Source organism: Loa loa, assembly GCF_000183805.2.
Source record: "Loa loa unplaced genomic scaffold supercont3.18, whole genome shotgun sequence".
Classification (NCBI taxonomy): domain Eukaryota; kingdom Metazoa; phylum Nematoda; class Chromadorea; order Rhabditida; family Onchocercidae; genus Loa; species Loa loa.
In genome coordinates, this window is record NW_018108198.1 from 43679 (window position 1) to 60587 (window position 16909).

General features: G+C 31.8%; 2 protein-coding genes across 2 annotated transcripts; one reads left to right on the forward strand and one right to left on the reverse strand.

The window, feature by feature from the left end:
• Window positions 1-2392: 2392 nt before the first annotated feature.
• LOAG_03533 (hypothetical protein) lies at window positions 2393-7337 on the forward strand (the record flags this gene model as incomplete). Its single annotated transcript, XM_020446350.1, has 14 exons — window positions 2393-2713; window positions 3093-3206; window positions 3384-3471; window positions 3831-4039; window positions 4426-4563; window positions 4719-4783; window positions 4910-5058; window positions 5246-5424; window positions 5631-5790; window positions 5960-6057; window positions 6247-6330; window positions 6561-6679; window positions 6856-7002; window positions 7166-7337. The coding sequence occupies exons 1-14, from the start codon at window positions 2399-2401 to the stop codon at window positions 7335-7337; spliced, it is 2037 nt and encodes a 678-aa protein (XP_020303292.1). The 5' UTR covers window positions 2393-2398.
• A 1129-nt stretch (window positions 7338-8466) lies between these two features.
• On the reverse strand, window positions 8467-10347 carry LOAG_03534 (hypothetical protein; the record flags this gene model as incomplete). Its single annotated transcript, XM_003139071.1, has 3 exons — window positions 8467-8723; window positions 9191-9537; window positions 10103-10347. 3 exons carry the CDS (start codon window positions 10345-10347, stop codon window positions 8467-8469), a joined length of 849 nt encoding a protein of 282 aa, XP_003139119.1.
• Between the last annotated feature and the right edge of the window lie 6562 nt (window positions 10348-16909).

Consider the following 16909-nt stretch of genomic DNA (forward strand, 5'->3'; position numbering starts at 1 on the left):
AATCGAGCAGACGATACATCCTCATCGCTTATCCTCCGCGACTAACCCATAACCAACGATATCTTCACATATCCGCACTCTTGGATAACAAACTACGATATTCCTCTATTCGCTAAATACATATCCCGTAACATATTTCCAACTCAACGACCTATCAACTAACCGACAGTCAAATTATTATCCAAGGCAACGATAAGGAGTTTGTTAGTTGATCATATTATTTGCTTTTTCTATAACTCATTTATCATTGCTTATCAATTCATCGGGTTATATACATACATATTTGTATCTTTTTCTTGTTGTTAACTAGTAATATTGTGCAAGAACAATATTACCTCCCGAATAAATCTGTATTGCCGAGAAACGAGTTCAACAAAGAAAAGAAAAACAATTCCCCACATCGAAACTCTCAGTCATCAGCGTTCAAGAATGACATGTGACACAATCTAAGTGTTAATTAAAGATTGATTCTAATTAACATTTAAGACGATGCGAACTGTGGTTTTTTTGTTGCTACCAAAAATTTGTTTTGTAATCAGTTTAAGGAATCATATGATATTCGGAATCTTAATAGTCGGAGGAATTAAAAAATAACAAAGTGAGGCAATGGTTAAGAATACCGAATATCACTGATGGAATTTAGATCATACTTTTTTGAGGAAAAAAAAAGTTCATTTTAGCGGGTAAACTTGATCTGTTGTAAGCAGTAGTTTTGTGTAGTGTGAATCTGTAATGTGTGGAGATTCATGCGGTTGTGATTTTTGATCAAGTGTTTTTCGGTTTTGTCATATAGAAGAGGAGAATTGATTGCTCGGAATTAGCTATGAGAAGATTAGTAATTGAAATTGACAATAATTTCAATTTAAGCCAAATTTTGAAAAGAAATAAAAAAGAACACATCCTTAAGAAAGGAAAGAGGACATGTTTATTGAATGCTTTTCGAAATTCTCGGGGATATTTGATCCTTCTGGATACTGGGCGTTTGTGATCTTTGGAAGATATATATGACATATAAAAAAAAGTAATAATCTATCGTTTATTGATGATCGCTGATGTAAAACTCAACTAATAATCTATCGTTTATATTGGAAAGGTTTTCCAAAACTTTTCCGCTTTTACGTTTTATTTATTGCCTGTAGCAAAATCTGGTTGGATTTTATGAAAAATACCAATGAAAGGGAATGAAAAAGATTGAGAGCAGGAATAGCACTTATAACTGCATACTTTTAATTATAGTGATGATAATAATTAAAATGAATGTGGAGACCATGGCAACTAGTGTAAACAATGAGTCGGAAAGAAGAGTTTTATGTAAAGCACATAATGTGCCGTGACTTCCTTCTCCAATAAATCTTCATCATTAAAATGTACTTGCAGAGTGAATTTGATCACAATTTTCCTCATTTTTTTCCAAATCCAAGCATCTTTCAAAAGACTTTAGTCTAGTTAAAGTAATGCTCCACTATTACTATTCTTGCCAAAATTCATGCTAGAATTGATGTAGAATAATTTTGTTGACAGTTATTAGTGTTTTGTCCATTTGCACCCTTAATTTGTTAATAAAGTGGTGTAGATAATTGAAAGGCCCTTAAATTTGTTTCCCTGAATCTCAACTGAATTATCTACCAAGACACGTAATCCAGTTTCCTGTTCCTTGTGTTTATACATTCTTATAATGTTGCGCGAGGCAGGACAAATGAGGTCTCCGTCAATACAGAGTATGCAAATAACTGTTAACTTTCTTCTTTCCAATATTCGACGTTAACCAAGCTAATCGGTGCTCAAATTAACCGTTCCTTGGAAATCTTTCAAATAATAGATTGCTAATATTTATAATCTTGCTAAATTCTAAAGCAAAGTTGTAAATGAGATCTTGTAATTGAAATAAACATCCTAGTACTGCGGGGATGACAACAAGCATCAATAGTACTGCCGGGATAATGTGCTATTAACTGTAAACTGTCGTAATTCTTGTCTAGGATCATCCATTTATTGAAACTGATTAGATTTTTCAATTAAAAACGCAAGTTAATTTTCTTTTGAAGTAGTTGATTTTTCGACAATTTCAGAATCATAACCAAATGCATTCCTTTCAAAATTATCAGGAGCAAAGGTCACACGAACCACATCAAATGATGTATGAATTTATTTAACTTGGCTTACTTTTTATTAAACGGTTGAAATATGTTTACATCTTCTCAATGTCAAAAACATTCATATGCATCAGTTTTTCTCGAGTCATAAATTATGAGATTTCAGTATATGCTCATATAATTTTTTCAGAAAATTATAATTAAACTAAAGAATATCTTAAGGTCAAGTGGTGTTTTGTTGTCAAGTATGAGTATGATTTGCTGACTTTAGTTATCTACTGTTCAGTTCGTCTATCCACAGGGAAATGCGAGTGATGGAAGAGAATGAGGACTCAACTATAAACAACAATGTTTTTCATTCGGTCGAGAGATTACCGGCGGTAACTGAAGGAAACATTCCTGACATACAGCTTGAGACCCTAGTGCAGGTGGAGGAAATCGAAGGACAAGCGAGCATTCCAAGATGTCCATCTGCTTCCACTGATTGGCGGGATAATATGCAAATGAATGAGATAATTACAAAAGTTATTAGTGATGGTGATAACCATTCGAGGCTATCATTCATTATGAAAGGAAAACTTCATGCTTTAACCGGTAGTATACGACGCCGCACTTCTCAGGTAACAGAACTAAATTATTATTTAGCAGTATTTTCTGAGATATCTGGTAAACTCAGATAACTTTTGTAATAAATGTAACTTTAGACACGATCATGAGGTAATGAAAAAACGAATTCGGAAATTGGTTCGAAAAATGAATACAAAATTTGGAAAATGAATTCAAAATTTCATCAATAGCTCATTTTTGCATTAAATTTTCCGTCGAGGAAACTTTTCACCTCTTGCAATTAATTACTACAAAGTGCTTATATTGATGAGCTTTAAGTCGAAACTTCGATGCGAACTAAGTTAGTGATCACACTTTTCTCGTGATAAAACTTCGCAAATAATGCTGTTAAACTTTTTCTTTCCTGAATTCTAAACTTCTTGCTTTAAATAGGTGGTTGATGAAATAATGAGAGAATCAGAGGATGAAGATAAATGCTCAGAAAATATTGAAGTTGCTGCTAGGAAAGAAAATCGTCCAAGCTTGATGTCTTTGATTGGACTTCAAGTCAGTTTTTCAAGCAATTACTTTCAAATCCAATTAAGAATTTCAGCTAAAAATTAGCTTATTTCTTTTTATTTACAAACATAAGGAATGATAAGTGAATAAAAGAGATAAAGAGAAAATGTAAATATTTCTAATTTTCAAATTTCTGAAATTTAAAAGCAGTTTTCTATTTTTTAGCCGGGTATATCTCCAGTAAGTGTTAAAAATACAAACAAATCCAGGAGCTATCTGCGACGGATCTTTTTGTCATCTCTCAGTCCATTCCGTTTGTTTACTAATATCTTATTCACTAACAGTAATAAGTTTAATTGCTCACTTCCATCATCCCGATAACCCAACCTTATGGTAAGAAGGACAAAGGAAAAGTTGTACCTACCGATTGTTTATCTGTTGTAATTCTTTCCCTTCAGCCACTCTTTTACATTTAATAATCGAACCTAAAATTTCATTGATAAAGATTGATAAGTGTAAGTTCTAATTATGCATATTAATTATTTGTGACTTAAATTGCAAGGCTTTTTGAGTAATGTTGAGGTTTTGCCCATTTTTTAGGCCCTCCCATATTTCCTCAGTATCGTTTCGATTTCAAACTTATTGCTTGATCCTGTCTCTTCATGGTTCCAGATCGAGAATACTTAATTTGGTTGACCATAGTGGTGATAGCATTTCTATACAATGCCTTCGGTATTCCACTACGAAGTTCCTATCCATATCAGACAGAATCTAATCTGGTTTACTGGCTTATCGCTGATTACATCGCTGATGCTATATATTTGGTAGATATGTTATTTATCAAGCCAAGGCTTCGTTTCATGCGTGGTGGGCTTCCGGTAGTAAGTAATTTGTTTAATAAATATTGGTGGAATAAATCTAAAAAAAAAGATAAATATGATATGCATCTCACGTTTATTATTGCTTACTTTTCATTACGTCCAGGGATGAAAAAAGTAAACAATAATGAAGTAGAGATAAAATATATTTGCATATAAACAGATATAGAACAAAACATGTAAATATGCAAATGAAAACTTACATATCATGCAGTCCTCAGGTTTATTTAAAATTTTATTCGTTAATGGCGCGAATATCTGTTAAAATGCTTACTTTTTTGGTATATTGTTCTGTGTCGAATACTTCGTTTCCCATTTATTTTCTATTTTATTTAATCACTTATTTGCTTGCCATATCATCCATGCATCAGTTTTTGTATTCTCATCAGAAAGACATAAAAGAAACGGCGAAACATTATGTGCACAGTAACGATTTTAAACTTGACTTACTTTCGTTGATGCCATTCGACATTATGTATGTCAGGACAGGACCACTTGCTGCGTGGCGTGCTGTACGTATATGTAAGGTCGACTTTTAGTATAAATTTTGTCGAAATTAGAAATATTTCCAGTTTTAAAAAAGTTAAAAAAATGAAACTAAAGATATGCAAATGATTGTTCGATACCTTTTAACTATCGAATGTTCAGCTGTTGGCCAATTATATTTATTGATATTTTTCAGCTTCCATCATTTTGGCAGCTGTTCAGCCTCCTCGATAATTCAGTCTCAAATCCGTATATAATCAGGTATTGTAAGTATAAAGTCCATTACATTATGCCAGGAAAGCATTGTTTTTGGATTCATAAGCATACAAATTTTTGAAATTACGCTTTTTTTCTTTTGAATTATTCTGGAATGCAATTAGTTTGCAGGATAACGAAAACTCTTGCATATATGATTTATTTAATTCACTGTAACAGTTGTGTATATTACATGTTGAGTGCTTGGCAAGCCTTTGGGCAAATCGCTTATAGAATGAATAATAAATGGTATCTTAATAAATGGGTTTACAATAATCAAGGTGAGCAGAACATTGATATGGTGCGATAACCTTTATGTTAATCACTTGAATAGTTTTCATAACACAAATCAATCACAATTAAGTTTGAAGGAGCACAGAAAACAAATAGCTTGAAGATTATGACTGAACTTAAAATTCCACGATGATGTAGATATCGATTCCGTAGTAACATGAATATCTATTTCAGGAAATGCTTACATCCGATGTTTTTACTTCACGACAGCAGTAGCAACATCAACTGGCAATAATCCGGCACCAACGAACATTGTTGAATATATCTACATGACGTTCTCTTGGATGATGGGTGTTTTCGTTTTCGCTTTACTACTTGGACAGATAAGTTGTATTCAATTTGAAACTTTTAAAGTTCGCAAAAATCTGAGTCCCAATAACTTAGAAAGAACTAATTGTTCGAATATCAACGATTACCATTTGATCCAAGCAGTAAACCATTCTATCATTGTCAAATATGTATTAGCTGGTGGTATTTAAATACATCTCATCGTTCTAATTTTAAATTTTTTAGTAAAACTTAAGTTTAGACAATGTCTTCAAATTGAATTAATTCTTAGATCCGAGATATCGTTTCAAATGCAAATCGTAATCGTGAGCAGTACCGTAAGTCCATGGATCAAGTACTAAGCGAATGTAAACGACTCGGTCTATCCAAGGATACTATCAGTCGTGTTCGTGATTGGTTTATGTATACGTGGCAAAAGCAGAAAACTTTAGGTTTGTTAACAATAAAGGTTATGAGCCTAGATTCGTCGTGTGTTACCTAATCTTTGAATCGTTCTTTATGATAACTGGAAACAATTTTGACTAGATCAAGTCCATTTGGTTCCTTAGAAATATTACGTGAAAACTTATGCACTTTGTTATTCGTGTAAATAATTCCCAGACGAAAAGAAATTGATCGAAAAGTTGCCGCTGAAGTTACAAACGGATTTAGCACTTTCAGTTCATTATAATACGCTCAGTAAGGTTCAACTTTTCCAGGTGTCTTTTGGTGAATTTTTTAATTTGTAGACTTTTTACTATAAAGACAAAATAATAACTTTATGGGACAAATGAAGAATAAAGAATTGATTTTCGAGAAAATGAAACTGTGTTATTTTCAAACAATTTTCTTCAATTTTATCGTGTGATACATTCTTTTACAAAGTACAATTCTAAAAATTTCTAAAGGATTGCGATCGAGCTTTACTTCGCGAGTTAGTGCTTAAACTTCGACCAGTAATCTTTCTTCCTGGTGACATGATCTGCAAGAAAGTAATTTTTCTTTCAGTATTTTCGTAGTGTGATAATATGACAGATAAATCGTAGAGAAAAATGCCGTACCAATCTGTGTGAAAATATGAGTGGACAATTGACCAATTTTTATTCGCTTTACTATCAAAATACTGAAGAAATATCAATAATTATCCACCAGTCAACTATTAGGATGAACTAATCAGTAGATGATTCATTTTTTGACCAGCTTATGAATGTTAGATTTTTAGGGCGATGTTGGTAAGGAAATGTACATTGTCAACGATGGCATTCTTCAGGTTGTCGATGATGAGCAAAGTTGCAAAGTTTTCGCCGAACTTACTGAAGGATCAGTTTTTGGTGAAATCAGGTCGTTTAATTTTTCGCCTATGGTTCTTTTGCTTCCAAAATTTTTTAATGTTTCATATAAATTTATTGTTAAGAAGTTTAGTCCTTTCTCTGAACCATAAAATTTCTTGTTTTTAAGTTTATTTTATCTCTAGTTGGAATGCTTAAAGAAATGTAATTTTTCAAAAAATCCTTCAGTTTATTGGCAATTGGTGGCAATAATCGTCGAACTGCAAACATTCGTTCGAAAGGTTATTCAACACTGTTTGTTCTTTCCAAGGAAGATCTAAATGATGTGATCAAAGATTATCCGGATGCGCAGGAACTGTTAAAACGAAAAGCTAGGTGTCTTTTCCGCTCCCTCCCCCAAAACTTTTCAATTTGAGATTTATGTCGAAACAGTCTGAAACCCCACTCTAAAACGACATTCGATCTATAGTGCAAACCTTAATTTTGGCATCGAAAAACATTTCATAATTTTTACTCATTGATGAATTTGAATTTGCAGAGAGATGTTGAAAAAAGATGAAAAAGTGAAGGAAACAAAATTTTCGATACAAGAAAATATGGAAAATTACCTCATATCGGCACATATCAATACACCGAAACTTGTAGATGCAGTTATGAAAGCTATGTCCTCAAATTCATCAATTGTCAAGCATTCGCAATCATCTAGTTAAAGTCATTTTTTCTTTCACTAAAACCTATTCGAATCATTTTCCTCAAAATTCTGTTTATCTTTCAAGTCGAATACATTCCTTCACTGCTTTACATTGCAGGAAATATTAGTAGGCCTAAAATACGACATATTGGTGCAGTAGTAATCGATGAATCATGCGATGTGCAACAGAATAACGAATTGATCTGATTATGGTAAAGGTTTTTGAGTTGTTCAAATGTGGTGTATTCATTGTATTTATTATTATAATTACAGTACCAGTTAATAATATAAGTTATTTGACAACATATTTTATTTGTCACTTGCTAGAATATAAACAGAAATAAATGTCTTTAGAATAAATGTCTTCAGAAATAAATGTCTTTTGTCAATGTCTTTTAACTTCTGTTAAAAATTAATGTTCCATGAATTATCACATGAACAAGATTAAAATAATGCTTTACCTTATCCAAAACAAATCATTTATATGTGAGTTTTTAGAATAAATTGAAAGTTACACTACAGTATACACTCAAGCATACAAACATTAGTTATTATTTCACAATAAATGATAACATGACAAATGTGTTAAATTATTATACACTAATAATAAAACGGGAAGAAGTATTGGTCAAAAAAAATTAACAGCGATATTAATTAGAAGTGAGGAGATAAAAGGTGATGTTGTTTGATGTTTGATAATTGGTGTATTATATGAATCGATTTTTCATTAGACTGGAAATTTTTTAACTTTGAATTTAAATCAGTTCTAATCAATTTGACCAAATTTTGGATTCATTTTACGAAGAAGTAAAATTTTGATTATTAAGATGGCATTCCAATATTTTTTTTGATTATTAAGATGGCATTCCAATATTTTAATTGATAGGATGGTTATACATCGGCACGTACATATTATTGACATTTGTGGTGAAGCATCAAAGAAGATTTAAAAAAAGATCTCGAGATGACAAATTCTAAAATGCTCATAGATAAATGCATGAGTGAAAATTTTCTTTATTTTCCAATTTTTCTTGTGTTCAGTTATGCGGGAATCAAAACGGTGAGTCATTCTCCATCACTTAGTTTAATTAATATATCGATAAAAACTTACAAAATATTTGCTACCCTAAAGTGCAATTTCATTGAAATTAATTAGTGCCGTTTCTACTAAAATGTCGCCTGAGTTGCATAAGTTCTGCTAATGCATGGAAGTTTTGAGCGTCGTTCAGCTGCGCAACCACTTCATCGTTGGGTGGTGAGAAACCAGGTGGTGCAGCACTGCTTGACAAACTTTGTGATAAACTCGGAACAAGTTGCGCAACAGGAAGGGAAGACTGAACGGTGAATGGCGGTGAAGTGTGAACCTCTACTACCGTTATCGTCGTTGGAAGCACCGATCCCGTTACTGCAAAAGAAAAAAATAGAAAAAATTGAAAATGGGGCGAAAAAATTCATATTGTGATTGCAAATGGAACTATTTAAAAGTATGGATGAAGAATAGCGCCTCTGAAGTAAGTTATGCAAATTCAGATCAGTGACCAGAAATGATATAAAATTTACTTAAGTAATTAAATATTCAGAAAAGTAGTTCTCGAACGTCTAGTTTCTATTAAATTTGCTATTCGCAAAAGTCTACACATCTCCGGATGTCGTTCTATCCGTGAGAGGTAAAATGCGAAGCGATAAGCGTAGAGAAAATTGATAATTAGGATTTTAATTTCTTTCGAAAGTGGTCTTTTTCGGTGGATTTATTCTAAAAGTTCGGCAAAGTTTGGATTATGGTGGTAGAGTACTGAAATCGATTTGGGAAAAGAAATTAATCCTATGATTGACGACGTGGTATTTGAAATTTGATGGTATGATTTAAAAAACCTTTGATAAGAATTTTTAATTCGAAAAATTGACTTGCTGAAGTTTGCTCAACGTTTTGGAATATGACGTGCTGAGTCTCTTGTTGCGATTGTTGCTCGAGTGCCATCGTTCTAGGAGTACTGCTTTTAACACCAAAAATATCAACGGTTGTTAAGGGCACTTCTTGGAGGAATTTTGAACGGAACTTATTACGACCAAATAATTTCAGATCTCTACTTTCTAGATCGAAATTGTTTTTATTTTGTAAAAGAGGTGCTATAGGTGATCCTGTGGTTGTTAGAGATAGTAGATGACTTGTTGCATCGATTTTCATAATCATCGGAAGTTGATTCGAGAAATTAAACGGTCTGAAATGGAATTGTTTTTTCTTCCTGTAAAAAAAATGACAATATAAAATTAATAGTTGAAAAATTTCATTTCAACCGCAACAGTATTTTTTATTCTTGAAAAAGATATACTTTAGACATTATTAATTATGATTTTGTCACATTAAATTCGGTGGCGTAAATAAAACGCTTTCACTTCACAATTTAAAATTTTCATTTTGAACACAAGCTTGGTAAAAAGTGCAGCAAAATCAGAAATTGCTCATTATCATTCCTATCAATCTAAGAAGCTTTTTATAATAAAAACAGTTTCCAAACGGAGTACGGTACGGGAGAATATTTCAACAATGAGAAAGTTTATGGTAGAAAAGTGCATCAATGCCACTTCCGGTATTTACTTCTTCAAGAACTGGTCGTTGAAATTTATGTCAAATTCTGAAAGCAAATGGTAATTGTCAACTAATTTGCAGCCGGTAGAAATTTCCGTTTACTTCAGGATCTATGTATTTGTTGATGTACATCTCCTTTTCGGAGTAATGGAAGTGTGCAAAACTGACTTAAGAATGATCCAAATGTGCTAAGTTACCTATGTCTGAAGTTGAACCATTGCAGTTGAAACCGTGTCCTCTCTTGATCCAAAATTTTTTTCATTCCTTCTGACGAAGTTTTTCCGATCAGTTTTCGAGGACGAACAAATTGTGACTGTCCTAATTTGTTTCTCAAAATGATCGGTTGGAATTTATCAGTTAGGATGAATGGGACAGAAACCAATGGTAGTTGGCCATTTTTGCGTACATTTGCTGTTGCATTCACGTCTCCTCTTCTTTTCATAGTATTTCTGCGAATTTGAAACAAAGAATTTCTTAATTTATTGCTAAAACCATAGCCATATTGATATCAAAAGCAATGAAAAAATATCAGAATAGCTCCATCATAATTACGGAAAATTTGTAAATTAAGGTACCTTTGAAACTCTGAGCCAACAATCGCTATAAGATTTTCTCGAAGTTTTTTATTGATTGAAGAAGGTTGTTTTACCACCTGAAATTACATTTTGATAATTTGCCCTTTCTCTATAAGCCTTAATGAACTACCGATGGTATTACTAATACTAGTTAGTATAGAAAAAGATATATACATTCATCCCCAAATAAATTAATTATCTAACCTGACGACTTAATCCAATAATGTGTTCAGAATTACGCCATTGCAGTTTTTGTCGTTGAATTTGCTGGTTTGGTTGCCAAGATTGAATAAGGCTGAAGATTGAATTTTAATTTCTTGAATCAAAATCGACTTTTTTCTCAAGTGCTTTCTGATGAGCAATGTAGAAGTGACAATTATTCTCCCTTTACTTTTCATATTAAAGGAAGTGACACGGAATTCGACAAATTGTAACAAATTTTTTGGAATTTTTGAGAAGAATGTTAAGAACAAGTTGAAAATTGCAATTATGAATCATTGAAGACGGCGAAAGAGGAATTGGTGAGATCAAAGCCAATAATTTATATTGTATAATACTAACAGGATTTTTTGAAAAAGTGAGATAATTTGAAGAGGAACTAAGAAAGCAGTTCCTTCCTAATTTCCTTTGAAAAATTTTTAAATCTGAGATGATGTGATCGGTAAACAAACATATCAGAAATGGTAGCCTGTTGATGACAAATATGTAGCAATTAAGTAGGAGTAATTAAGAAGCAAAAAATACGCCCAAACAATCAAATATGTGGCGTCACCTGCTTTTGTTGATTGGAGTCCGTGGATTTAGGACTATAATTGCAGGTATGCGAAATACCTAAAAATAATTTTCCTTTTATAGTTGATGACGATTGCTTTTTTTAACAAAATGGCAAAGTCTGAGAATGCTGATTCCGAGTTTATTTTAAATCAGTATGCTCTAAAGCATCCAGCACAGACATCTGCCAAAAATTGTTTAAAGGTAAGGGAGGAATTTAAATGGTTAAACAAGACGCTGTCTTTAGATACAAGATGCTGTCTTTAGATTTTGATCCAGCAGTTATTTGAAACCGGTTGTTTTAAATTTCCATTGATATTTGAAATTTCATCGAAATTGATATGCAACTGAGAAGTTCAGTAATTTTAAACGGAAGTGAAGTTGAGAAGTAATAGAAAACTCTTCGAGAAACTTCCATTTTTAAATAGGAATTGATATTACAATGAAGAAAGATGCTTTTTGAAATTTGTTCTCAATAAAACGACATTAATCCAATGCCAATAATTGCCTGATTTGCAAACTTTTCCATTTCAATTGATTGGACTTAAAATTTTCGACCATTTCTGCGGTCATTGCAAAGTAATTGCATGTGAATGAGAAACTTCAATTAACAAATGAAATGTAAATGATAACTTTTGCTCTGCCGTTTTGCACACAAATAAAGTCAGTAGTACTGTTGATAACACTATCAGTCTCACTAGCGCCATTTTCGCCAGAATTGTGATCATTAAAAATAATAATAATTTGATTTAAAGATATCCATCAAATCCATTCTTTTACACTCTGGAAGTTAATACTGATAATAATAATAATAAGTATGAAAACATAGTTGTGCTAATGGTTACCGCTAAAATGCAATAGTTATGATAATTCTCTTTCTTTAATAAGTAAGCCTATGTACATCTTTAGTTATTCTCGATCTTTGACATTTAATGAAACATAAGACTGGAAGATAGCTACTCGTAATGTTCTCATGATTAGTAAAATTTAAATAAGCACCTAAAATTTTTATATCCTTGTTTGGGAAACGAAACTGATTTTTGTAAATTTTGCAATTAAGAAAGCAAATGGTCAAGCGTGAAGCTGACACTGGAAGCCATTATTTTTTGTGTGAATACATGATTTAAAGAGTGTCTAAAATATGTCCTATGTAAATTTGTCACAATGAAGAAAGAAGTTTCATAAAGTTAAGCTATCATAGGATAATTTGCATATTTGATAAGCTTCTCGGTTGATTATGAAACTGATGAATATTAGTATGTTTGATGGAAAAAAAAGCAAGAATTTTCAGTTACTCAACATAATAAAACGATATTCCTCAAAGATTTAATGATCATAGATCAGCCGCTCAAAATTCTTAATAGGATGGGATTATATGTAATCGCTAATCTGCAAGCATAAAATTCATTGGATGGTGTAAGGATGGTGAAAACCATAAAAGCAGAAGTGGTATTAGATGAAAATTAGAAAACTTGTTCATCACCATCGGCACCAGATGCAACCCTTATATGATTACATAGTGAAAGAACATATGTTTATCGATGTATTGCAATATTTGTGATACTGATTAATGCCTTTCATGGTGACAACGTTGCTGATAGCATGCTGAGACATGTTTAAAGCATCGATTCAACTGATCAGCGAAAAAGAAAGAAAAAAAAACAAATGCCTCTTCTTACAAAGCATCACCAGAATTATCGCATTTAATCAATGCTTGAACGTGTATGTATCGATTGACTTCTGAAGTTTAATAGCTCAGCCATACATCATAAATACTTTCTTATAAGCTATAAGCAATTTACTTTCAAGGTATCCTAAACAAGTATTGGGAAATTGTTGAAGTGATTGCAACTAGAATGATAATAATGGTGATAATAATAATCATGGCAGTAACGGTAATAACGATGATTATGTTCAGATTACTGAATGCTTTGATTATTTTTATCAAACAGGCAAAAAAAATATAGTGGCAACTAATGAAAGTATTCAATGAAATTTTGAAAAACGTACTGTGAAGAATTTATTTTGTAGAAAGGGAGAACGAACGATATGTAAGTGAAAAAATAAACCTTCTAACAGATAAAATTATTAGATAAAGTAAAGTATTAGATTTAAGACTGTAGGTGAAAAATGAAATGGCGGATATGTTCAGATTAGTTAAATGAACGATATATATTCCATTTATCACCAAACACTTCATTCCATGATTATTATTATCCGAAAATGATTGAAATTATTATTATCACTAAGAACCATTTAATAATAATAATTACTGATTGTTGATCTACGATACTGCAGAAGTATTTCCTATCTTAAGAAATATGAATTAAATGAAGTCTGAAGTCTCTTATCAAAATGAAATCTTAAATAAAGTCACTTGTAACGTGGAGATAACAACAACAAATTGGTGTTAAAGCATAAAGCAAGACAAGCCTTCAGTTTCTTTAGTATTTACACCAAATTTGACGGGTTGGTCAATGGTTTAAGTAAAAATAAAATAAAAAGTAGAATATAAGTAAATTTACGAAGTGTATGACATCCTTTAATTTTCATCCGACATTCCCCACAATCAGCATATCTCTCTCTCTGTTATAAAGTTATAAGTAACTTTGCCACATCTTTCCCTTTCATTTCAAATAATAAACATAATACCATATAATTAAAGATAATTAAGTGATGAAAAGATAAGGAAACAGCACTTACAAGTAATTGTGGATAATAGGAACAGGAACTTAGTTGTAGTTTTTAATATGAAAATTCATTTGCTTAATTACAATTAGTTGTTGAAATAAATAAGTGGAAAACAAACAAGATATTACTTGCTGATGATTAACACTGATTTGAATTTTCCAGGAGCAAAAAGGTTGATAGAGATATTAATCACAAACTAATGTCTCTTATTCCTACTATTAGTTAGTCTTGCGGATGACCTGTCAATAACTTTTCTTACTCTCTACAGGACACATTAAATTACATGAAAGGAGCTTGAAATTGACAAAATCACAAAATTTTCCCAAGTGAAATTTCTACGTATTTCATTTTTTGATGAAATAATAACAGCTAAGAAGAGTTCATCATCGTCTCCGCTCCGTGTAACTTTCCAGGGAAAAAAAAGACAGTGAATAATCATCAATCTAAATTGTTTACACGGCTACTACTAAACAAAATTTTTTGAAGAATAAACCTAGTATTTCTAGAATTTTAATTACCCAGATTCAATCAACTATTCATGTTTCAACAATTGAAAGTTATCGTAACATTACCGGGCATAATCGTTCGGTGTAAAGCATCTTCCGGTTATATAATTTTGTACACGAAAGGGAGCGCTGGATAAAACTGGGTTTTACGAAATGCTTACGACTGGATCATTTTATTTAGCTCACTTTATTGTAAATGTTGTCAATGCTAATATGATTTCCCGCACTTTATTTTAATAAGCAAAACAAAAATTAAGTATAATTTTAAGCCAGATTTGAAATTATGACAAAGTTCAGCATAACAAGCAACTGAAAAACCTAATTATGGAAATGCATTCTGAGAAAAACAAAAATAGACTGATAATAATGCTATTCTTGATTTCTTCCAGAGGGATTACATTGGACATCCCGGTGAGTTCGAGTTACTGCGAGAAACTGGTTTAAATGATAATCCTAGACAAAATCATTACTGCAATAATATTAATTTCAAAATTTTAGTTCGAACAAATTTACTGAGCTGAAAAAGTATGGAAAGGAGGAAGTGAAATTATGTAATGCTTGGAAAAGTTTGTATTTCTTGTTCCAAACGTTGTTTCTCATTCTTTTTCTTTCTCGAAACTTTCCTACTCAGTGGATCAACTGCTTTCTTTTTCACTCTCATTAGTAGCAACGAGTGTTACTGAATACATGAAACATGGAAAGTTCCACCTCCTTGTTTCCCATCTATTTGTAAGGATCATAAAGCCAGTTAATTGATAGCAAATGTTTACCTATCAAGAAATCAAATAAGCCACTGATTTTTCATGATGCATTGAATCTTAATCTTAGCGAATAAAAATTAAAAAAAGTGGAGAAAAGTCCGAATTAAATCAAACATTCATTTTGCGTGTCTTTTTATCCAATAAGGATAGATCCGGAGAAGAGGTAGAAACGAAAAGCAAGAAGGGATTGGATTCCATTCCAAATAATTCGAATTTCTTACAATATCATGCAGAAAATATCACTGCCAGCATCCTTTTCAGGTGTTATTATCTGAAGGATACAAAAGAGATCTATATTGTTGTTGAAGTTATCGAGGCATGTGGCTGTTCTTCCTTAGCGGTTCCTTGCGGTTATCCAGAATTTTTTCATTGACGTTCAAAAGACAAAGGATTATATTTTGAAGTTATCTGAGCGATACCATAAAGCTGCATAGGGATAACAAATTGCTACGTAACTCCAATAGTATCGAAAGTAAAGTGAATACGAAAAGAGCAGTAAATTACAAACACAATACATGAAACACCAGTAGTAGATCAAACATTAATATTTTTGAGTACATTTTAAAGCAACCTTTTGCTACTATTGAGAAGTGCATTCTACATAACTGTATTGCTCGCATCTGAATTTGACTGCAACTTATTTCAGGCCAGTTCCAAATTATTCTTTTTCTTCTGAAAATCGAGTTAATTTACATGGAACAAGTTAATGGTTGCTCCGGAAGAGATTTTAAATGGTCAGATGCAGTAGTATGATGAACTTAGTTTTATGTGAATCATTAACAAGGCTTGTAATTAGAGAAAACACGTTGACACAATCAGAACCGGTAACTGTTGTTGAATGAGCAACTACAACAAAATAAAAGTTATTACTTGTTCCGAAAAAGTTCCAAATAAGAAAAATTGTAGCAGTTACTATGAACTCAGGTTTTCTTTTTGCAATAACGAATTGATCCAGTGGCGAAAAGGACGATGGATGCGACGAACGATTTTCCTCCTTCCTTCACATTTATTATGTTGCTAGCACAAGTACATATGTGGGGAATTTTATGCAACTTACTAAAAAATGATAAATATGATTTACAAAGAGAACTTCATTGCTGAAAACTAAGACAAATGATACAATCATTTTCAGCACGATAACTGATGTTTTAGAAAAAAAAGTAAGGAAATAAGTGATACTTCTGGTAGGAAGAGGAATAGAAATTAGAAGCAAAGAAGGTAAAGGAAATAGGACAATTTACAAATAAAGGAGAAGCAAGATTCAATGCCAATTACGATTGCAATTATAAGTAAGCAAAGTTTTTCTTATGCTGGAGGGAAAAATTTAAACTTCATTTTCCTATCACATTTCAAAAATATTTCATGAAACATAGCATTTGCTAAAAAAATTAGCACTCAAAAATAAAGAATATTTCCATTTAAACCTGGTTAAATTATGTGGAGAGAATAAAAATTAAAGGCCATTATATTTTAGAAAACTCTCGAAGAAAGTTTAAACATTTAATCTCAATGATATGAACAAAAACGAGAAAATTGGTAGGAACAAAAAAAAAAAAAATTAAAGGCAAGAAATAGTCCAAGATAAGGCGCTGATCCTTTGCGATAACTATATAATATTGTCAAATAAACGTGAAAATATTTGAATTGAATAACGAATACAACTCTTACGTAGAAATAAATTGAAATCAGGATTTTCAAAC